We start from the raw sequence: 23,671 nt of genomic DNA, 5'->3' as shown, positions 1-23,671 counted from the left end.
AGGTATGGAGCACAGTGTAAAACTCCCTCGGAGTCTGTTTACATACAGATTTTTAGGTTTGTGAGCCTCCATTTTTGAGAAGGTTTGCTTACTGTCCTTGAAGCTTCCCTAGCCAGAAGAACGCCTAATTCACAGCATGGCACTCGGATGTTACTCTGACTCTGCCACGCTATTTGACATACTTTTTGTGCAGGTTCAACGCTTCCGTTGGGTGGTGGCACCAGAAAGCATGTTGTTCCCCAGCTGGTGTTCCCCACTGGAAGTTTCGATTCCATTCTGCCGTGGTACACAAACAAAACCTCCTGAGGGTTTCCAAAAAGCATGCTTTTGGTTTTGTGTTTTCTGAAATGAGATTGATACCCATTCGAAAGTATTCAGCTGTTTTTGTTTTGCTCTTCTCTTTCTCCTAACTGAATGACCTGGTGGTTCTGGGCTTCAGCACTTGCTGATAATGTTTTATTGAAATTCTGGAGTCCCTAAACACGTTTGGCTTTGTTGAAAAAAGTCTTCAGACTTACAGTATGTACAAGGAGGGATGTTCAGGCCTGTTTGACCTAGAGATGGGTTTCAATCTCTTTCACAAAGACATATTTAAAAGAAAAGGATTCTTATTTGTAGTGAGTATTGCATTTTCTAGAAAGTGTTTCCCAAGAGCAGAGGGCAACCTTTGCAGAGAGGATACTGAAAAGATAATAGAATCATAGAATCGCTTAAGTTGGAAGAGACCATTAAGGTCATCAAGTCCACCTATTGATGTGTTTTGCCATGTTACAGCAAATGGCTTTTAATGATCACAAAAATATTGGAGATAACTTTCCATGCTCTCCTGTGCAGCAGTGTTGTAGAGTCTGGACAGGGCTTCATCAGCCTGGCTTTTGGATTTGTAGGATAAGAAACTCTTGAAAAATCTACTTTCTGTAAATACTTGATTGACAATGGTGAAATGGAGAAAAAAAGAAATTCCTTACTGTTACTGGATATGTGTTTGAAGTGAAATAAACTAATATGGACTTAGGAAAAATAAGTCAGAGAAATGTTGGTGCAGTTTCAAACTGAACCTATTCTATACTTCAGACCTCGCGTTCAAAACTGATAGGATGAAGTTCCTATTTACACAGTGCTCTCTGTCTTTTAGAATTTTAACTCAAATGTGAAAACATGATAGAATCTCTTCTGGAAATACAATGCAGCGCTATACAAGGATTGCAACAACTGGAATTTCTCATTTAGGAATGAACTGTCATTCACAATAGAGATGTTGACACTGGTGATGGTTAAATCTCAGACATAAAAGAATGTCATTTGACGTAAAAATCTCATTTGACAGAAGAAAATTACTAGTTTTAACTGGTTGGATTTGTCAGGCTGCCAACAATGCATGCTTTGCTTTCAGAAAGGAATAGCCATCACTGAACATGTCAGGTGAATTTTTTCAAGGTGTATTTTTTCTCCTGCTAGTAATTCTGATTGGGTACTGTTGGCGTATGTTACTATATTTTCAATCAGTGTTCTGCACAGTTATTTTTCAAATACAGCATGTTAGTAAAGTGTTGGTACTGTGGTGACCTCCACGAAACTGCAGGTGTAAGAGGATCCAAAACTGTACTTCCAGTTGCTTGCTTTCATTTTTAATTAAGGACTGTTTTTGTGGAATACTTATTGGTGTGGCACAAGCCAAAGTAATTAAAGGCTAGGAAGAGAGGAAAGGGTAAGAGCTTTTAAAAATAATTACCACTGCTTGATAGAGGTATACATGTTTCCAATAAACTTGGATTTCTCTCAGTGTCCTGTTTGTTCAAGGCGTTCCCCTCTCTTAAATGCATAATTTCTGTTTCTTTTGGGATATTGGTAATGCCACTGTATCACTTATGCCATTATATTCATAGAATTTATATAGTTCCATTTAAATATATTCCTGTCTTAGACCAAGAGGTGATCTGTGGTTTAACATAACTGTTACAACCCAAACTTGAATTTTATCTAATGTTTGCATTGTTTTGCTGTGTAGTTGACACTCCAGACCCCTATGTGGAGCTCTTCATCCCCTCTGCTCCTGACTGCAGGAAGAGAACTAAACATTTCAATAACGACGTCAATCCCGTGTGGAACGAGACCTTTGAGTTCATTCTGGACCCCAACCAAGAGAATGTTCTTGAGGTAAATCAAGTGACTGATCTGCATCTGTGAAAATGGAAGTCGAACAATGTCTGGATGGTTAAAATAACAGTACCTTGTATGTGTATGGCATCTGTTGTGTGAAGATTTCAGGGTTTGTTTTTTAATATTAAAAGCTGGATTTTGTCTTTAGGCATGGTGCTCAGCAGGAAGTATTGTATGAATTCTGTTATTCAGGGAATAGCCTTGAGAGTCATTGTAAGATAGTTCTCTGAGTCATCCTTCGGAGTGTTCCTGAGGGCTAGTGGCTTACTGTTCCTTGCATCAGCCATGAATTATTTTGCCTCTGCTTCCTTCACTGATTCAACTATTATGGACGGTGAATAGGTGGGGGTAAAGTCAAGTCTCTGCCCATACCCTGCTTCTCCCTCAGAAGGTAGAAAGCAGAATCATGGTTCTGCTTTCTCCTCATGCCCATCCAGTGGTGTTTTGGGAACTCATACACCATGTGCAGGCTCGTTCAGCAAGCCACTGTCTAATATCAATATGTTAAGCCTTTCTGAGTTGTGTACAAAAAGTGAGTGGTAAGTATAGTTATTTTATCAGTGCGCATGGTAAGCATGTAAGCTTTACAGTGCTGTGTTAGCTTGGTTCTTCATAGGGTATGGCCCTAACATGCAAAGTCCTCTGACCCAAGCTTACAGGTTTTCTATCTAAATTAGTTGGATAGACAGGACAGAAGCTAGAGCCTGTGAAGCTAATAGCCATAATCTCTTGAGGCTAAACTGTTCAAGATCCTAAAACTGTGTTGTGTCTGCAGTAGTGCTCCCTGTCTTCCTGGGGTGAGGATCAGGATTTACTGTTTAGGGAGGAAGAATTGCATGCTCATCGCACTGGAGCATGAAGAACCATCACGCACATGTAACAACACCAGTTTTGCAGAAAGGAGGTTATGCAAAATAGCTTCCAGTTTATCAGGTGCAACAATCACCTGAGTTGATTTGGTCTATGTTTTGGTTGTAGACGTGCAACCTGGCTACGTGAAACTTGAGAAAAGGTTGAAATCTCTAACTTAGTTACTGCTTTCTTATAATAACATAGGCAAACAGTTATCAGGACTTAGAAAGAGAAATGGAGCGATTCTCTTTTCTACAGGAGAAAGCATTTGTGAAAATAGGGAGAAGAAGAACTTGGGTTCATCAACCTGAATTGGAAAGGGAAATAAAATTGTTATAATTTTGCTTGATAAAATCTGTGTGGCTTATAACAGAAATCCTGTGGCAGAGAGTTTTCCCTGTCTCTTTGTAGATCTGGTATTTTCTGGGAAGATCTGCAGGAGCTACAGCTGGCTAAACATTCAATATCATCTGTAGTTGATCACAGGATCATGATCATCCCATGATCTGCATTTTCTAACATTGTTTTATGCAGTCATTAGAAAGTGTAGGGTTTTATGAGCTGGCAGGTGGTTGATTTCCAGCATAGTGTGGCTGTAGTTTACTGCTAGGATTATGCAAGTCCCTATTTCCAGTAACAGAACACAGTAAACTTCATTAGCATTAGAATTTGGAAATGTATCTTTACAGTATGTAAAGGCTGGTTTCTGAGACACATGCTAAAAAATCATGAAAATTGTCTGCAAAGCTCCAGTGTTACCATGTAATAATGGTTAATTTTGGACCTGTTTGATATATATCTGCATACATGCATATATGCTGTTCATGGTAAACGTTCTCTTCACCATGAAAAGTATATTCTCTAGGTTAAAGCTGGTGTTTTGTGTTCTGTCAGTGTTGTACACGCTTACAGTTCCTAGCAGAGCCTTTGGGTCCTGTGTGGAGGACAGTGTCAGAATTCAAATCTGTGAAACCACCTAAAACCTATCTTTTGAGTGCAGACTTCGCGATCCTCTGTACTTCTCGGGTTATTTTAATCTAAATCTTTAACTATGTCCCAAGTGCAGTTTTTACTCTGTGAAGTGTAAGAAGCTCTCCAAAATCCTGTTAAGAAGTTCTTGCTATTGCTATTTGTTTTATAAGTCAGCCCTCAGAGATTACAGCAAAGGGCATACAGTTCTGTGAGAAAACAGAAAAATGTAGATGCCATTAAAATAATGAGTTGTATACTAAAACACAGTTCCTCATTTCAATGGGTTGCTTGTGGCACAGGATGAAAAAGATTCTTCTTAGCCAAGAAGAGGTCGAACCCAGATGTCACAACTAGTCATTCAAGTGGTTGTGTCTTGATTCCATTTATTTTATGCAAAAGAAACATTCCAAGCTGAAAACACGATATTTTAGAAGAAACTATTTCACAAAGCAGAAAAACTCATAAACCAAACGAGTTTGGAGAACTTGTTTTCTAGAAACCATGGAAATGGTAATTTGAAATTCTTTCTGAACATCTTGAGAACTTGAAAGGCTACCACTGAGATAAAAGACTGCTAGATGTAGACCAATGTGGGTTAGAGCAAATGCATTGAACAACGTTCTGCTGTGTCTGCATGAGTGTTTGGATAGTACCACATTTTGAAAAGGCATGTGCTCTGACATGGAGGATGAGAAGAGACTTGAAGGTCTGGTTGCATACAGAGAAAAGCTTTGTGTAATTTGGAATGCTGTGTATTTTGCCAAATCATTGCTGTGAAATTCTTGGTCTGTGGATAGAAGGTTAGGACATATGGATTCCATCTTTGTTGAAAAGCTGCTGTATGTTTTTTGGCATATTGCGTTTAAAATACTTAAAGTTTCTCCATGGAGAAGTTTTGCTAACTGGAAATTTGAAATAATTATATATATACTATATGTAATTTGAAGTAATTACATCTGCTTAGTCAGGTGGTGAGTTTTACTGACAGAAAGGTGCTCAGATGAAAAATGCTTTATAAATGATGCTGTCCTACTCTTGCCATTGAATGCCTTGAAAATGCCACCTACGCTATGCATTAACTTATCCTGTTTTAAAATGATATCACTGGGTGTTGACTGGGTTGGGTTAGTCATATTCGTTTCCCTATCCCTTTTATAAATTTTAATTTTAGGCATAGACTGTATGGAATTAATAAGGGATTTATCAGTGTAGAATTGAATGTCCTTGTATCTTTTCTAGGTTACTTTGATGGATGCCAACTATGTGATGGATGAGACTCTTGGCACATCTACATTTCCTATATCCTCTCTGAAACTGGGAGAGAAGAAGGAGGTCCAGTTAACTTTCAACAATGTGAGTGGCAACATTTGAAGCTTTACCTGTGTTGATGCAGCTTCAAAAGTGATGGGAAGTTTTTAAACCTGAACTGAGACCACCTAAACTGCTGTGTAGATCTGGATAGTTTCAGTCCAGTATCCGGTGTCTGAATTTCAACTGTGCTGTGTTGTGGTTAGATAGAGCTTCTTCACAAATCACAGGAAACTTGCTGCTTACAAAGGCGGTGATGTTTCCTAAGGAATCTCACTGAGTCTGATATTACTCAGAGTTTTCCCTTAGTCACTTTGTTGAAGCATAAGAAAAACATTTAGCCTGCTCGTGATATTGGTTGGAAGTACACGTTCCTAGATAAAAGGAAATCCAAGACTATTTCCAATCCCATCAGTCTGCCTCATTAGTCTTTATGGCCGTGCTTTCTCAATATAGAACCAAATTTTGAATTAGAGAAAGGATTAGAATATATCATAGATGGGGTGATGGCAGCAGCCTGCCGGTCAGGAAATAGCTAAATATGTGGAGGCTGGGGAGGGGTATCTCAGGCGAGGATGATTCTCTGCAGGCCCTGTTCATTCACTGCTGGCCATGGTTAAGCACAGGGCTGGCCCACTGGCACTATTTATCTCCTTACGGTCCTACTGAGAGGAGAATTAAGAAAATTGGCAGCACTGAATGCTTTTGTTTCTGAGAGGATCCTCTTTAAAAGTCTAGTTTCAAACTTTTGCTCTCTAGAAAAGTTTCTGCACCACTTGGTTCAATTTAGTTTAATGGTCTTTGTTAGTGAGAGAGGTTACGCGGGTTTTGCTGTTCAGTATGTTATCTCTACTACATATGCCTGTGGCTTCCAGAAAGCTAACAGGAATTCATTTATTAGCATACATTGCACTTTCAATAAATGGCTGGTTGTAACACAGCTCTAGTTAGCATGTAATAATGCATTAGTGTGAATGCTGTTAAAAACAAAACAAAAAAAAAAACCAACAGCAAACCCCGACTGGATTATTGTCTTTAAACTTGTATACAAAACAAATGGTGTCAATTTAACAAGGATTGCCTGTCTGCATGGAAACTCCTCGAAGTAGTTGTTAAGTCCATGTGTAATTGAATTTGTTCCGCATGTATTAAAATATCATGATGTATTAGAGTAACATATTGGAGGCCATTCTGAACATAATTCAGCAGCTGTAATTATATTCCTCACATCTGCTCATCTTTATATATACCATACTATACATATAAATACCATATGCATTTGTCTTTGGGGCTGTGGTTTATTATATGATCAGAGGTCGTGATTTGTGACTGCTCTGCTGTTTTGTATCACTGTGATACAACTTTAAAAGTATGTTTAGTTACAGCAAATACCTGCTTAAAGCCCATGTACTGGAAAAGGAGAGTTTTGTACATAAAAGATAGCATTTAACTAGGTATAGCCTTAGGAAATTTATAGGCAAATGGTAAAGAAACATCAAGTCAAGTTGAGCCCAGTGTAGACTATTTGCATGCACAACATGTACTCCAGAGATCTCCGTGGCAGTCTGTATAAGGAAAAAAAAAAAAGACATGCACTTTTCCTATTGGAACATTTCACTGCAAGGGTTTATTTAATAATGTGCGCATACATTTTTTCAGTGATTGGATCACTGAAGTGCTTTCTAAATTAGTAATATCAGGTGCTGGAATAATGTAATTGCTAATCTGCCTTTGAAGTGTTTCCGTAAATGACTCTTTGCTCTGTTTCTTCATGTTCATCCTTTATTTCTTTGCCTTTTCTTCCCCCCCACACCTTGTTAATGAGCCACCTCATTACAGCTCCCGCTGCGGAAGGCGCCAGGTGAGCGCCAGGTTTTACCTGGGCAGGTATGCAGGAGTGGGGAGGCCACAGGGAGCTTTGCATTTTCCTCTCCGTAACTACTCTGTGCAAGGGTGAAGCAAACGTGCAGAGCGAGGAGCTGGCCCAGTTCTAACCCTGTTCCTGGTGAGCACACAACACAGAGGAGGAGAATGATTCCTTCGTAGCTTGAGGTGGAGCAAAAGAAGATGCCGTGTGAGTGTTAAACACCTCCAAGGCTGGACCGATGTGTCAGTGGCTGTTCCCTGTGAGAGAGCTGGGGACATGAAGATGCTTGTCTGTTCTTAGTTCCAGCAGCCCTGGGCTTTTGGGTTTTGCCTAACAAATGTAATTGGTGCTTTAACCATTGTTTTTTAGCCTTTTGTGTGCTGGGAACCCCTTTAAGTGCCCTATGAACGAGGCAGAGACCATTCTGTAGCTTATGGGCCAGATAGATGCATTTAGCTTGCAAGAGTGCTCTGAAATTCCCACCACTTGCCATGCAAATATCTTCTGTGCATGCAGCTATTCAGCTAGTTATCACCAGAGCTGTAAGATGTGCTCAGAAACAGTCAAATTGTTCCTTTTAGTATTGGCAATGAACTAGCATTTTGTTGGACTTCCTTTTCTGAAGAGGCAGGAGAATTCTTACTTTGTTTTGTTCTTAGCATATTGCCTAGCAGATGCTTAATGGAAGTGAAAGCATTCTGTAGTGACATTCATTAATTTACTTGCATTTTCAGAAATTGTAAGCAATCACTCTTCTTGATTGATAATTTAGACTTATTTGACTATGGAAATACATTGGGTAGCTCACATGGAGCGCAGAGCAGTCATTCCCTTGCAGGTTTCAGATGCCATTTGAGCATGAAATTTGCCCAGGGAACTGGGAAGCAAGGACCAGATGAACTGGAGCTGGCAGTAGAAACAAAGGATCCTAAGTATGTGAAGACAACATTATCCCTTCAGACTGAAGATGAGTAATTGTCATAAAGCGGTATATTTTGAAATCATACCGTGTGATTTTAAAAAGAAAAAAAAAGTTTTATTTGAAAGAAACTCACTAATGCATTCTAGAAAATTCTTACTTTTTTTTTCTTTTTTTTTAAAGTAATTTTAATAACACCTTGACAGTAGTATTTTTATATTCCAGGTATGTTAATGTTGTTTTTTTTTCCTCCGTAAGTGATGTGACCAGATTTGAATCTCTTTTGTGTAGGTCACAGAAATGACTTTGGAGTTGTCTCTTGAAGTGTGGTAAGTATCTCATATCAAAAAAAAAATATAACTGGAAAACATATTAGCAGCAAAGACATTTTTTATTTTATTCTGTTCTAATTTTCTTGAAAATATCATGTAGAGTGCAAAAATTCCTAGTTTTAACACTGAGATACCAAGCAGTTCAGAAAGCAATTGTATCATTGACTTGACAACATTACTTGTATGAATAGTTTTCCCCTTTCCAAATGTTTGTAGGATCAAGGCTATTGTATATGAATTTCTCATCATGGCTTATGTTAAGTACTTTCCTTTTTAAGGGCTCTTAGACATCAGCTTCAGCTATTACCCTCATTATTTTACCTTCTTTAGTAACTTTGCATCTCACATTAGCTTTCAGCATATATGGATACTCATTACAAAGCCTCCCTGAAATGTGTTGATACCATGCAGCGTTAATACCAGGTTAATTAAAAAAAAAAGTGTTAATACCATGCAGTACTGAAGTCAAAGGTGAAGATCTCAGTAGGGCCAGGATTTCCTTTAAAGCTATGCGGATGCCTACATTTTTAAAAAATATTTTTAATTTTGTTTCTTTCTCTAGATGTCTTTCTCCTATCTCAGCCTATCTAGGTGAAAGACCAAAAATTGCCTTGAGGCGTAATCAGAAAAATACCTTTTAAGTCTAAAAATGAATTACTGAGCACAAGGCATTTAAAGAGTCTTTTTATTTTGGCTGGAACTATAAATAGCAGTGCTAAGCACTGTAACTATAAATGTAATGACTCTGGAGGCTGACAGACATCCCCCAGGGATAATTTTTGCTCATCATTTCATTCTGTTAGAGGTGGATATGTGTGTGGTCCTCAAAGACCACCCCTAAAACTTCGAGGGCTTGTACATTATGGATATTTCATGTCTCAGACAAGAGGTGAATGTAAGGTGTTCGGCTATGTGTGCCTGCTATATAGGCAGTGGGCTTTGAAGCGGTAAAACAAAAGGATCTGATCAAGTTCAGCTCTGCTGTTCTCTGACGCGCATGTGGATTTTGGATTCTTGTGTGGATTTCTAGTTCATGGTGTCGTATATACTTTCATGGAACATTGCCTCTAGGCAGTCTTTTTTCCTCCTTTTTCTTAATACCAGTATTTTATTACATAATAGTTTTTAAAATAAATCTAAGGAGTCATTGTGTGTGACTAGATAGATCCAATTCACTATTATATGTTTTTCATAAAGGATTTGTGAAAGTGCTATCAAAAGTATAATGAATGTGTCAAAGTATCCACAACATTTTTCAGCACATTTTTGCAAAGATTGGAGTTTCAGTGAGGCAGATACCAGGAAGAATCGGTGTGCTCCTCACTGCTATCTCAGCAAATCGCTGAGTGCAAGTGTGTTGCTCACGCACACGCAGTTATGTGGGAGGGATCCTGCTGAATTCAGTGGTGCACATCCACAAAGTGAATGTTCAGCATGCGATAGCTTCTGGGCTGGCAATATTGAGGCTTTTTCTGAGGACCTTTTGCTAAAGACAAAGGTCTGTCAAACTCTGAACCTGGAAGTATTGTAGTTCAAACCCTTGGAATGAGACTGGGTGAGTTAACTGGTCCGAAGGAGGAGACTGCTTGAATTGTTTATCCTGCCTTATCTGAAATGAGAAGTGGGAGCCGAAGTTGTAGCTATTATTTAAGTACAGGACTGAGGTCTTTACACAGCCCTATTTGCAATTTTGATTGCGCAAGGTAGGGAAAAAGCTAAGGAAAAGAGGCTTCGTTTCTCCAGTTGCCAGTCAGGACAGTTTCTGCTGAAAGCCAAACACTTATTGATTGTAAGGCTGAATGGATAAGGCATCAAAATTGGCCTTTCCTCCCTTAACATGAACCTTTTACTTAAGAGTAAATGTTAGTAGGTGTGTATGAACATTGTTCATTGCAGTTCTTTTTACAATGGATAAGCAGAGAATGCAAATTTCTAGGCCAAAAATTTGACATTGAAATACCAAGCAGTTCACAAAACAATTGTATCATTGACTTAACAACATTACTTGTATGAATAGCTTTTCCCCTTTCCAAATGTTTGTGGGATCAAGGCAATTGTATATGAATTTCTCCACTCACATACATTTTGTTTATGTATTTATTTTTAAGACTGCACAATACACCACCAGAAGCTGCATATTTAATGTCTGGTTTTCACTAGTATGTGAACAGTGAAGTTCCTGTATAAAATCCACATCTTAACCACACAATGTGTCATTGTTCTTTGCTTCCTTCATTCCATAGACCCACGTGATGCAGTTGTCGCATGAGTAATCTTTTATTTTGTTTTATTCAATTTTGTTATTTTCTTTGATTTATTAGGTGTGGTTTTTTAAGTTCTTTTTTGAATTATGCCTTTTCCTAAAGCCTGTCTGTTTTGCAAAATAGCTCTTCAACAGATCTCCGGTTCAGTATGGCTTTGTGTGATGAGGAGAAGAAATTCCGGCACCAACGAAAAGATAATATCATGCATAGCATGAAGTCATTTCTAGGAGAAGAAAACAGCAAGAACTTGACCACTTCCCGTGATGTAAGTTTGGAGAGTTCACATCAAGATTAGTATCCCCTGTGGATAGTATCCCAATTTGTATCTCATTACTTTGAGTGACATAATGTGGTAGAAGGGGTCAATGTAAAGAGAGAGAAGAAAAGCAGAACAATTTCTTTTCCCTCTGTGCACATACTATGTTTAGGATGGGGAATGATTTTCCTCCTTTATTTTTAGATAAAAGTTTAAGGAGACAAAGTCATGTGCCAAATTGAAACTGCACTTAAATAAGGTATGTCCATTATATGCAAGAGGACAGGACTGCATAAATGCCATCATCGGATAGAAATCACAGCTCTTCATCTGCATTGGCACCTTAAACAAACTGATGTAACTTTTAATCTTGTTTGTTTTAATTCTTTGAAGGCTATGCTGGGGTTAGAATTCTCCACGGAAGGAGATGTATCCATGTGTTTTAGTCTACTCTGATGCTGAATTCTATGCTTTGTTAAGGACTTGGTTCTGAGCTGAGATCGTCATCTGAAAAAACGCCTGAAGGGCATGTGCAATATCTGCTGCACAAGGAGCGTGCGGTGGCTCTGGGCATGCACACAATGGTGGAATCTGCCCTTGCATGCTTGATCTTCAGCTTGTGCTCTTAACGTTGCCTTGGCTGTATGGCCTTCATGTCTAAAGGATCAGGCAGGAAAAGAGCTGTTTTGATGTCAGAGTCAGTTGAGAATTGATTTTCTTTCCTTCTCTCTTATTCCTTAGCCTGTTTTATAGGACTAGGATTATGGAGCTTAATTCTTAGAGGGTGTCGGAAGCTGCAGCTTTCATCAACTCACAAGTGCTCTGTACTTTAGAATGTCAACCCAGTAGAGCTAGAAAGACTGATGACGGTTTGGGTCACATTAAAGTGAGGAAGTGTGCTGAACCCTACTTACCCTTTCAGTGATTTTGTACAACAATGCTTTATTTCAAGTTAATGAAGGATACACTTAGTACAGGTCCAGTTACTTTTATTTTTCTAGCTTTTCCATCCTCCTCTTTCTTCCCTGTTTGTTCTCTGCCTAGTGTTTTGCTTCCAGAATTGGGACAGGATGACTGTTTGGGGTGGGTCAAGCAGTTAACAGAATCAGTGAATTAATCTGGCTTTAAGACACTGGTTCTTTCTGTGCGTTTTAGTATGAACAGAATGTGACAGTCTTTTGCAGCAACTGGAACCAACATGGAAGAATTGCCCTCTAAATTTCTATTAAGTTTTCAGTAGGTAATAAAGGTGTTATTGACAAGCACTTTTGAACTTTTTCTTGCTTAATAAAATGTGCTTGAATGGTTTTTCTGAGGAAGATGAAAGAATTTGAGAATATTGTGGATATTTTATTTGTAGAGACATATAACACGCACATTATGTACAAACATTTTGAAGGTTGTTTTTGTAAATAAAAAAAATCAGTGCAGTTATTTTATTGTTGATGCATGCAAATCTTATCTGAGCAGATATTTCTGGATGACATTGGTCTGATCTTCTTCAGCAGACATATCTTTCTCAGAAAAGATGCAAAGATGTTCTGCCAAGATCCAGGTAGGATTGGAGTGATGTTTAGCACCTGAAGTGTCAGTTCTATGCAGGTGGTATATACGCATCAATAAATCTCATTATTGCAAAAGCTAGGTAAGCTTTCATATTTTTTTTATCATCATCTTCCCTTGGTATCCCTTGCTGTCTCAAAGTTCATCGGTTTAGTTGCATCTTCCAAGACCAGGCAGTAATCTCTTTTTGTAGGCTTATCAGCCCTAGAAGGACTGAGGTAATGTGATCCTCCCCTTTTTCATATGCCAAGTGTGTATTTCTAAGCTGACTTGTCAAATTTTTTAGGTGCTTCTAGTGATGAAAAATCCTTTTTGTTCAAATTAAAATACAGTTTTGTCCTTATAGCCTGTCACTTTTATTTTTATTGCTAGAGATGTGAGATAGCAGGAGGATTTATAGGTTGTTTGAAGTCTTAACATGGCATCAGGAGACATAAGTATTCTTACCTGCCTATGAGTCATTGTTTGATCTTAAACAAGTCACTTACTCAGAGTTCATGTAAGTTTCTTCATCTGTGAATAGCAGCATGTGTGCCTTGCAGGGATGCTGTGAGATTTTAATACCTGTGAAATAATTATACATCCCTGGATGGTAGATAAGTGTGTACTTCCAAATCTCCTTGCTTAATGTTGAAGCACATTCTGAAAACACAAAGGATGAGATTTCTCGTACCTGTGTTATTACTTCATTTGATAATTTTTGTTGCTTTAAACAATTTTCTAAAAATAAAAAAATCAGTTAGAGAAGGCATATAATTCTCTCAGACTGGATTTGCAGAACAATTTTTAATAATATATGTGTCCCCCAGCAAATATTTTTACACCACAGGCATTTTTGTCCAGATTTTGTGCGCTGTGTTTCCAGGGCAGTTGGACGAAAACATCTGCACCATTAATTCCCAAAACAGGATTTAATGTATTTCAGCTTTTTTTGCCAGGTTACTGAAAAGTATGACTGAGATGGTCTTTTTCAGAGCTCGCTTTTCTGAGATCTTGTTTCCCACATGCTTTTCATTTTCACATCCAGTTAAAGAGATTAAACAGTCAGCACTTGGTGAAATGAGGTGCCCAAGGGTTGAAGTGGAAATGTTTTGCACTGAGCCTTTCCCCGTGTTACGATGCTGCTTGGTTCTTAGAAGCAATACAAATGCATTAATGAAACGCTTCATCAAGGTTGTTAAGTCCTGTTCAGCGGAGCTTGTTTGGATGATATCTAAACTGGTTTGTTCAAAACTAGCTTGGGTGCTGTGCAGACCAACAGTAGGAGAAAGAAAGCCATGCTGGCCTGGCCCTTTGGTTGTTTAGGAAAGGATGCCACCATATAGAAATAAGCGTGGCTGTATGGCCAGGGATTAGAGCAATAGGCTTTTGTCACCAGGACTCTTGAACTGAACTCACAATTTTGCTGTTGGCTTCCTGCATGACTTCTCTTGTGTATCACTTGTGAATCTATGTTTACTAATCTGCTCGAATGGAATTAGTACCTCTACACAGCTTTCACAAAGGATTTCAGCTTCAGAGTCCCTCAGATGAGCGGAGTGCATTAGCCACAGCCTGTATATATGGAGGCATATGCATGCCTCAATCTGCTTTCTCCATTCTTTCTCAATGGTGAGATGGTTTCTTGCTTCTTTTCCCTTTGTTCTCTGCCTGCAGCTACTTCCACCCTGCCTCTCCCCTACTTATCCTAGAGCAAAATGTGTAAGATGGGTGTATGTAATTTCAGAGTTCACCATTTCTTGCACTTAAACTTGCTGGAAACTGAATTGCAGCTGAAAAGCTGCTTTAATAAAGGTACCTATTTGGTAGTAGCAAAGATGCTCTTTGCTTTCCTCTTCATAGCAGAAAAGGACTCTTACCTTCATCACCCTGCTTATGTTCTACATGTCAACTAGGATTAGATTGGCCAAAATAAATGAATGCAAATGTGCAGTAGAAGCTTCTCTCCATTTTTTTTTTTTCAGTTTTTAAGAAGTTTATTTATTGTGGGAAGCTTGCTTCAGCTACTGCCCTCTAGTCTAGAGCTCTTTCATTGAACTGCATTTCTGGAAATAAAGTAGTGATTTCAACTCTTCATCCTTTGCTTTGATACCAAGTGGAAATTGAGAGATTCCTATATATACATGTACCTCTCTGTATATCCATCCTCCCCCAGTGCAGGAATCTCTGATTCTGTGTGTTAAGTATACAGGAAGCATTTGCAGCCAGGATGCTAGTGACTCTTCTTGATATTCTTTGTTGATCCTCCTTACAGACTTCTCTGCATTCTGAAGGAAACTCACATTTTCCCTTGTGTTCATGCCACATTACTGATGAATAGATTAGTTGAATAGTGGTGCTTTGGAAGTGTTCATGCATACTTTTTCCAGGCTTGCACCTGCAAACCACCCTCTTCATCCTGTTAGGATTTGTCTGTGTAGATTAATTAGGTAGTGTTTGTAAAGAGCTTTCAAAGCCTAACGTACATTATTAAATTTCTGATTAGTAATATGGCTCTTCTGTTCAAAGCAACTGCTCCGTTATTGGGGTGTTGGCTTAACAAAACAGGCATGTCCTAAATCTTTACCTTTGTTTTGTCATTTTTGGATAGATAGCTATCTCTGGATATGCATGATGAATGCTGATGCCAATAAATACCTGTGGTTTCTATTACTAAACCTTAACACTTACAAAGAAGATAATCAAACAATCTTACTGCATCAAGAGTAAGTAATTTTTGCAGAACAGAAGCCTCAGGAAATGTTTCACCTTATTTGGTCATATCCAAGGGGCTATACATTTTTGGTCCACAGGGGAATTTCGCTGCTTAAAGTATGGAGTCTATAGAAAAAAAATCGGTAGTCACGTGGTTCCTTTTCTTATAACTAATCCCATCCATTGGCAGCTTAAGTTGAGTTTCAGTGAAATTTTTGACCGATTACCGGTTTGATCAGATACAGGCTTTCTGCACAAGTGTGTGATTTTTTTACGCTTAGTAACAACTAAGAGGTTGTTGTCTTATCACCATTGAACAGTGGAAAATTCTTCTTGGTTTCTGAAAGGCAGGTGGGACTCTTGTTTAGTCTAAAACTCTTCATGCTGGTAGCAAGCGGGCTTTTCTTTTTTTCTGTCTTATTTGCAGAAGAAGGAAAGAAGTATAACATAAAACTCCTGTAGATATGTTTTCAATATGGTATCACTTGTAACTGAATCTGCTCTTGCTCAGTTTGCTCTTAGTAGTTAAATAGATGTAAGGATGCACGTAAATTCTCCTTATCTCACCGATAGTTTTTGCAAGATTGTTTTAAATTTGAGACTGTCTTCATGCTAGTAATATCCTTTTTTTTTTGTTATCAAATGTGGGTTTAAACTCCTAACCAAAATACTATTAGTCTCTCTTCTGTTTCTTATTAGTAACTCTTACTGTCTTTGGCTCTGTCACTTAGATGTCAATTGGATTAAAGCTGGTGTTTAGATTGCTTTAAAAATTTCTGTGGTTTTGTGACTAAGAAGTTATTAAATAACTGCATTTAATATCTTCTCTACTTTGTTTATTTCCTGGATTAGGGATAATCAGGACAAACATTCAAAAAAAAATCAAGAGTATATTTTTATTAAGAAGTCTTGCTACAAGTGGAGATGTCTTCAAATAAATTCTACTTCTAAAGATATTCAGCAATTGGTGTTCTAAGTACCAGAACATTGTGGGGGCAACAGCTTACTGTTGCCGAGACCTGACTTGGTTTACAGCTAATTTGTAGACTTATTGGTTGTATTTTGAAGTCTGAAGCAATGCTGCTAATCTGTGCTTGTAAATTGAACTGGAAATTCTGTACATTTTTTCAGTAGACAGGATGCAAAGGAGAGTCAGTATTTGACTTTCACCCTCTCTATATGTTTTACTACTTGACCTGAAGAATTGAAAAACTGAAGCACTACCCTTCTGTGCCTGAAAGGAACCTAAAATGAAGGATTCTGCACAGTGATAAGATTGTCCCCTGTCAGCATGTAGTAAATGAAAAATATGATTCAACAGAATTATAGAAATAGTGTTTGGAAGGAAGCTCTGGAGGTCAGCTAGTCTCAGTTGTCTCTGAAAGGACTGCATTATCAGCACTCAATTTACAGTCAACAGAGAAAATCGGGAGGATTCCGTCTAGCAAGTCCCAGGATAATGCAGAGTTTAGAATATTGCAGAGTCCCAACTCTGATGTTGATTGTCCCAGCGTTGGTCTGATACTGAATTCCGTCACCTCATGAGGACTGGCAGCCCAGGCAGCTCCCAGTGGCCACATTTGTCCCCTGGTTCTTTACTGTCTGTGAGCAGCAGTGAGGCGCAGCACTACCACTAGTCAGCCCCTCCAGCATGTGCTTTAGGTCATTGTCACAAACTTCTTTGACGGCTTGCACACTGCTGCCCTTCGAGCAGGGGATTAAACTGCCCTATGAGGACGACAGCCAGATCAGGAGACTTCTGCTGTTCTTTTAGGGAAGGCCTTACCTACCTCATCCAATTGGTTAGGCAATGTGAATCAGACTGCCACAACTTTCTTTCATCTTGACACACAAACTCCCAAAAGATGCGTGTCTGATTTCATCCCAATGTTCTGTGCAGTCAAGGAGCTGCCTTCTTGTAGAGCACAGCCCCCTGCACCATCTTCCCTGCTTATCCCTCCTCAGCAGTCTCCACACGTCTATGGCAGTGCATCAGGTGTGCCTGTTGTCCCACCAGGTCTTTGTCACTGGCTGTGTCATCCTGTGACTGTGAATGCACATGAGCTTCCAGCTTTTCTTGTTTCATGTCCAGTCTCTATACGTTATTACAGAGACTTTGTGAGGTGAGCCTCTGAGCTTTGTCCCCTGAGAGGGAATATGCAATTCTCCCCACTAGCTTTCTCACATGCATACCTCCTGCATTTGCAGTATTTGCACCCTTTGCTTCTGTAGTTCTCTGTTGATGACTAGTTAGTCTGAAGTCTTCCTCATTTAATTAGAGAGTCTGTTCAGGAGGATATTCCTCACTCTTTTGGTTAAGTTGATAGTTATTTTCTGAATGGACCATCCTCATCATCAAGCAAGGCTTCATGAGCAAGACTACAAGAGTCTCCTGCTGATGTTGCCTAGTCATGATAACATCTGCCTGAACCATTCCTCTTCCAAATGGGAAAGATCAACTCCACAGGCCACAGCTGTGGCTCCCTGTGCCCCACATTTCTGCTACAAGAGGGGGCAAAGCACCTCTCATCTGCTCAGGGTCTCCCCTGTATCACTTGTGCCCACATGGATGAGCACTGAGGTGCTGTTACATGCCTTTTGTTGGCACCTTCTGGTTACCGGTGGCCAGCCTCTGGGTGCGACATAAATAGGAAGCTGGAAGGAAGTCTGCTCAGCCCCTCCATGATATATCCACCTTGGCAGAGCCTCTAGTGCTGCTGCTCAAATGCTCAAATCCTGGTTATGCTTGCCTGTAGTCGGCAGCGCTCTCCTCCTATGCTGCAGCCTGCACGTCCTGCTGCTGTCGGCTCTTTGTGAAGCAAAAGGGACTGAGTTAATGATATACAGGTACTGAACGTTACTCCGTGGGTCCCAATGCCAAAGGAGAACAGTAAACCTCATGGGTGCATGTATGGAACTGTTCCATTCTATGTAGGCTATTTAAATGTTGTATCTGAAAGTGCTTGATTAATGTTGTTTGGCATTCTCTTACACACGTGACACTAAGACAGTGCAGAATACTTTCTGTTTGGCTAACCTGTGTCTGTGCACAGGTTAGGAAAATTGTAGGTTTCATCTCTGCTGTGAGGATCACTCAGTTGTGACCTTATTAGTTGCACAAGGGTGGTATGCTTGGCCAGTGACTGATGAGTAACATTTATTTGCTACTTTAAGTCTTTATCAGAAGTGAAGTGTTGATACTGTGTTCTTCTCATCTATGCAGGTACCAGTGATAGCAGTATTGGGTTCAGGAGGTGGATTTCGTGCCATGGTAGGGTTTGCTGGAGTTATGAAAGCACTTTATGAATCAGGAGTTTTAGACTGTGCAACTTACATTGCTGGCCTCTCTGGATCCACGTGGTAAGGATTTTTTCTTTTGTTTTTCTTTCACTATTTCTTCAGGAAGTTCAAGAACAAATTTTCATGAGAATTAACTTATTTCTAAGGATGTGATTCACAGCAAATTTTATGTACACACTATCAACAGGTAAATTACTTAGGGAGCCAGCTGTCTTACTGCATAGCACGGCAGTGGAGCAGATCTGCTAGTGGAGGTGTTCTAGAATGCCTGGAAGGATGGAAGAGGACAGCTCAGTCTCCAGGTGGTCTTCCTAGGAGCTTTGGCAGCAGGAATAGATGGAAAGAGATGCTACAGATATACAGCCACGTTTCTGTATCAGTGGTCAATGCTGTGCATAGTAGAACCGTGTAACTGAGTTTGTCATCTTGATAGGTGAACCAAAAAAATCAAGCTATTGATATAAACCCAAAATATTTTTTGTTTGGTTTTCTTTTTCTTATTAAATGAAAGAAAAAAATCAATTAGACTGAATGATGACTCATTCAGTTCCAAGTGGATTATATCCTTTTGCGGTACTTCTCAAAGATTCTCAAAATCATTGAATGATCTTTTGTTCCATTTTAGACTCAGTAGTAGATAAACTTCATAGTAGGTTTACTGGGAATGTCCAAGACGTGCTCAGGGATCATTTCTTAGCATAAGGAAATTTGAGCAGATGTATTCCAGTTGAAGGGAAGAATGCTGATGGCCATGCCGATATGTGATGTGATTTGCCTTGTATCACTCCTATTGTCACTGTTTCATTTACAAAGTACCGTGGCTTTTTAAAACAATTTGTCAATCAGATGGAAGAGAAGATCTTCCAAGATGTCTCAACTTGAGAATGCCCTAATCAGGTAGTTATAATGTCCTTCTGTCTGACTCAATGAATACTTCATCCTGTCATTAACAGGAACAACATCAACAGGAGAAAATCAGAGTGATGTCACTGTGAAAGGCACTCTCTGGGTGTTACAGGCTCAGGGCTTTGTAGGCAGCAGACTAATTTGAACCTGTGTTACGTCTGCCTTCTGAATAAGAGGGTTGCTCTTCTCCCTGCCCAGTGTTATGAATCCACAGCCTTTTGTCTTGTTGGCTTTTATAAAAATTGTTGCAAATTACCCTTATTACAAATGCTGAAACTATTTGTTTTCACATTTCTTAAATGACATGATGTAACATTTTTAAAAGCTGAACATTTTTCATCAGCCAAAGGCATTTGGCAAAATCAAGCCAAATTTCTTAACTGTTTGGCCTCCTTAGCACTACATTTTTTCATTAAGTGAAAATTACAGACTTTTTTGTCTAACTTTAAAACTTGTTTTTATTGTCAATTGATCAGATTGCAGTAGGGGATTTTGCATATTAAGAAAATTTTGAACTTTGCAAGGAATTACCCAAATGTCACAAAAAAGAATTTTATCATAACTAGTTCTTTCTGTATGTACCAATTGAAATACTGGAGCTGGACCTGAATCCGGTCTAGTACACCTAGTACAAGAAAGGTTCTGACAAACTGAATTAACTCCATCAAAGGACCACCCAGTGAATTAGGAGACTGAACCACATGCAAAACTGAGGTGCATGGATTTGTTTAGCCTTGAGAAGAGAAGGCAAAGGTATTGGTGGGGGCATATCTTCCTGCTGTCTTCAGCTACCTAATGAGTAGCTGTAAGGAAAACTCTTGGAGGTATACAGATAAAGGACACAAGGGGTAATGGCCATAAGTTATGTTAAGAGAGATTTGATTATTTATTAGGAAAAATGTTTTGCAGTGAGAGTGGTCAAGCACTGGAATGGGTTGCTCCATCCTTACTTGACTGGGCTGGGTAAGATGTCATCCTCTCTGTCTGACTCAGCAGATACTGGATGTGAAAGCAGAACTTGACTGAACAAAGCCCTGAGCAACCCAGTCTGATTTTTTGGTTGGTTCTGCATTGAGCAGGAGGTTGGACTACAGACTTCAAGGTTCCTTCCTTCCAGTCTAAATCAATAATAGGACTTATATGAATGTCTCATGTCTTTGAGATTTTTATTGGAATAGCAAAATATCAATGAGCGGGGGATCTGCCTGGCATGAGCTTTGTCCCTTGGTGTAACTTCAAGCAAGTACATGAATTTTGGTTACATGTTCTAAGGAAATACTCTTAAACTTGTTACTTGAAATAGATAATGATCCGTTCTATTCTTTGTTATTTTAATTACTTTCCACTTTGGGGTGAAGCTTGCTCCCTGCTCCCATACTAGATAGGAAGTTTTCAGAGTGCTGGAAGCTTTAGAAATGACAGAACAACCTATGGACTAAAATAACAGCTTGTGATTCAGATTTAACTACAAGAGGTTGGCATCCCAAACTTGCCTTTGTTGCGTTTTCTGTCACTAATGGTTGGGGAGGCACATTTATCACTGGCTATTCAGCCATCTGGATGTACTGTTTCAAATTTTCCTCAAAAGTTGAAGGTTTCATTTGACTGGATGAGGAACAATTGAGTTGTGCGATGCTACGTGAAGACTTTTCATTGTCTTTCTAGGGTTGGATATATAGTCCATGTCCTGGAAAGGTCTCAGCTGGGCATCTGGTCCTTTTTCTAGAAAACTCAGGTGTAAATACAAAGTTGACCCAATGTAAACCTGTAGAATATTTATTAAAATAGCAAGATTATCTGAACTGATTCAGTCAGAAACATATGCTGGAAACAGTTGTATTTAAACAAATTCACTTCTACTGTCTTAGGGATGTCACCTATTCAGACTTTCCTTGCTTGATGAATAAATAAATTGACACTTTGGCATCCTTTCCTTTCCCTTTCCCTTTCCCTTTCCCTTTCCCTTTCCCTTTCCCTTTCCCTTTCCCTTTCCCTTTCCCTTTCCCTTTCCCTTTCCCTTTCCCTTTCCCTTTCCCTTTCCCTTTCCCTTTCCCTTTCCCTTTCCCTTTCCCTTTCCCTTTCCCTTTCCCTTTCCCTTTCCCTTTCCCTTTCCCTTTCCCTTTCCCTTTCCCTTTCCCTTCTCCCTTCTCCCTTCTCCCTTCTCCCTTCTCCCTTCTCCCTTCTCCCTTCTCCCTTCTCCCTTCCCCTTCCCCTTCCCCTTCCCCTTCCCCTTCCCCTTCCCCTTCCCCTTCCCCTTCCCCTTCCCCTTCCCCTTCCCCTTTTTACTTTCCCTTCCCCTTTTTACTTTCCCTTTCCACCCTTCCCCTTCTTCCTTTTCTTTTTCTTTTATTTTCTTCCATGCAGTCTGTTAGCTGGGAATAATACTCTCTTCTTCTCTTACTATTTTCTGAAGGGTGGAGTATCCCTTTCCTGGAGGGAGAGGCAGGTTTTTGCTTGTTCACTCAGATGCATGCCGAACCTCGGAGCAATGCATTTACCACCCTGATTGTTTCTGTCATCTTGCTTCAACCTTGTACTGAATTCTTCATCCTGCATTTTCCTTTCTCTGCTTAGATGGAAGCTTGCTGCTGTGTTTGTTCCACCCACGAGCTGACGTGCATGCTAAGCTTTAGCAACTGTGCAAAGGCTTAATGAATCAAGTCCTTACATCATGCATGTGACAGGGTTCATCATGCTGTCAAGTAAATTGCGGGGCAGTGATCTCAGAGCCAAACTTACACAGTGTGTGTGAAACTGCTACGCAGAATTATGCCTGCAGTATGGCATGTATACCTGAGCCAGCTAATGGAATAAATAATAGTGAAAGGAGCCTCTAGTAGATTAGGAAAGCCTGTCTAGAGTCTTCAGCCGTCCTGTTACCTAAACCAATAAAGTGAAAACCACAGTTGTCTACATGTGTGTCTAAACTTTGTTTTGAGTAAACAAAACTTTAGTTTCCAGAGTTACTCAATGACAAAATTGAGATTTGCCTGATAGACCTCTTCCAAATCCTCAGACTCAAATCCCTGCACATGTTGTTGTCATAATGCTTCATCCTATTATGAAAACACCTAGATCCTGGAAAATATGCTAATACACTAATATATTTTAGTAATTTTTGAATAATGATTATGCACTGAAGAGCAACAAAAAGGGGTACATCTTGGAGTGAATGAACTATCTATGTATGCTTATAGAATCTCCAGTCCTCCAAACTTAGGTACACTGTGACAACTTGAAAGTCTGATTTTTCAGCCTTCAACAATTCTGTCCATTATCCCTTGAATAGGTAAATGATTAACACTTTCATCTTTTACATCATAAATGTTATCTAAGTGTCTGAAGAATATGTGTTTGTATGTTTCCATTTAGAACAAATTATTTAGCTTTCTGTGTCTTGAAAAAAAAAAAAGACAATTTATTGTGTAAACAGTGAGTAAAAAATCTGATTTAATCAGTAATTGTATCAAATTATTTATGGGCTTGTTGTATGGTTCGGGCACCTAAAAAAAAAACAGGGTTTGGCACTTACAGAGCCTATTTCCATTGCAGGTACATGTCAACTTTGTATTCACATCCGGATTTTCCAGAAAAAGGACCAAAGGAGATTAATCAAGAATTGATGAACTCTGTGAGTCACAACCCACTTCTGCTGCTCACTCCTCAGAAAGTCAAACGCTACATTGAAGCACTATGGAATAAAAAAAGCTCAGGACAGCCTGTCACATTCACAGATATCTTCGGAATGCTAATAGGTGAAACACTTATCCATAATGTGAGTGCATTTTTATGATTATTAGAGTTGTGGAACTATTGTGTAATAAGTCTGTTGCTGTTTTTTTTTGTTTGTTTGTTTTTGTTTTTTTGAATATTTAAAGTTATAGTTGAGTGGATACTAGATAATAAACTCATAAAATGCCTTCTTGCTCTGGAATGTGTTTCTGAATGGTACTAATTTCTGTAAGAGCTAGGAAAACATCATGCATTCATGTGCAGTGGAAATGAACTCAACTGCTGGAGATTTGCAGCATCCTTTTAGCATTATATATCATCCATGAAAATTACAGCTCAAGCATTTTCAATAAAAGTTTACAAAATATTGCAACCTCTTTATGCACATTTTGCTATAAGAAAAGCAGCATTTGCTTAATGAAATATTACTTACAAGGGGAAAGCCCAGATCCACATCTCTAGTATTATTTTTTCTGAGAAATAAGACAATAGCAGCAGCACTTCATACTGTTGTATTTTATTATTGACAAATCATATTTGACTGAA

At 39.1% G+C, this 23,671-nt stretch overlaps 1 protein-coding gene across 11 annotated transcripts in view; it reads left to right on the top strand.

Annotated features, from left to right (window-relative positions):
* PLA2G4A (phospholipase A2 group IVA) overlaps window positions 1-23,671 on the top strand; it is a 116,803-nt gene that overhangs the window by 68,320 nt on the left and 24,812 nt on the right. For all 11 annotated transcript variants that reach the window (XM_083846853.1, XM_083846856.1, XM_083846854.1 and 8 more), the window contains 6 exons: window positions 2,009-2,157; window positions 5,224-5,337; window positions 8,370-8,407; window positions 10,798-10,939; window positions 18,411-18,547; window positions 22,946-23,168. In XM_083846853.1, coding sequence (XP_083702979.1) covers window positions 2,009-2,157; window positions 5,224-5,337; window positions 8,370-8,407; window positions 10,798-10,939; window positions 18,411-18,547; window positions 22,946-23,168 — 803 coding nt within the window. The remainder of the gene's footprint in view (window positions 1-2,008; window positions 2,158-5,223; window positions 5,338-8,369; window positions 8,408-10,797; window positions 10,940-18,410; window positions 18,548-22,945; window positions 23,169-23,671) is intronic.

Source organism: Anser anser (assembly GCF_964211835.1).
Source record: "Anser anser genome assembly, chromosome: 8".
Classification (NCBI taxonomy): domain Eukaryota; kingdom Metazoa; phylum Chordata; class Aves; order Anseriformes; family Anatidae; genus Anser; species Anser anser.
Note: the sequence above shows the minus strand (reverse complement) of the source record. Positions and strands in the feature narration are given on the sequence as shown.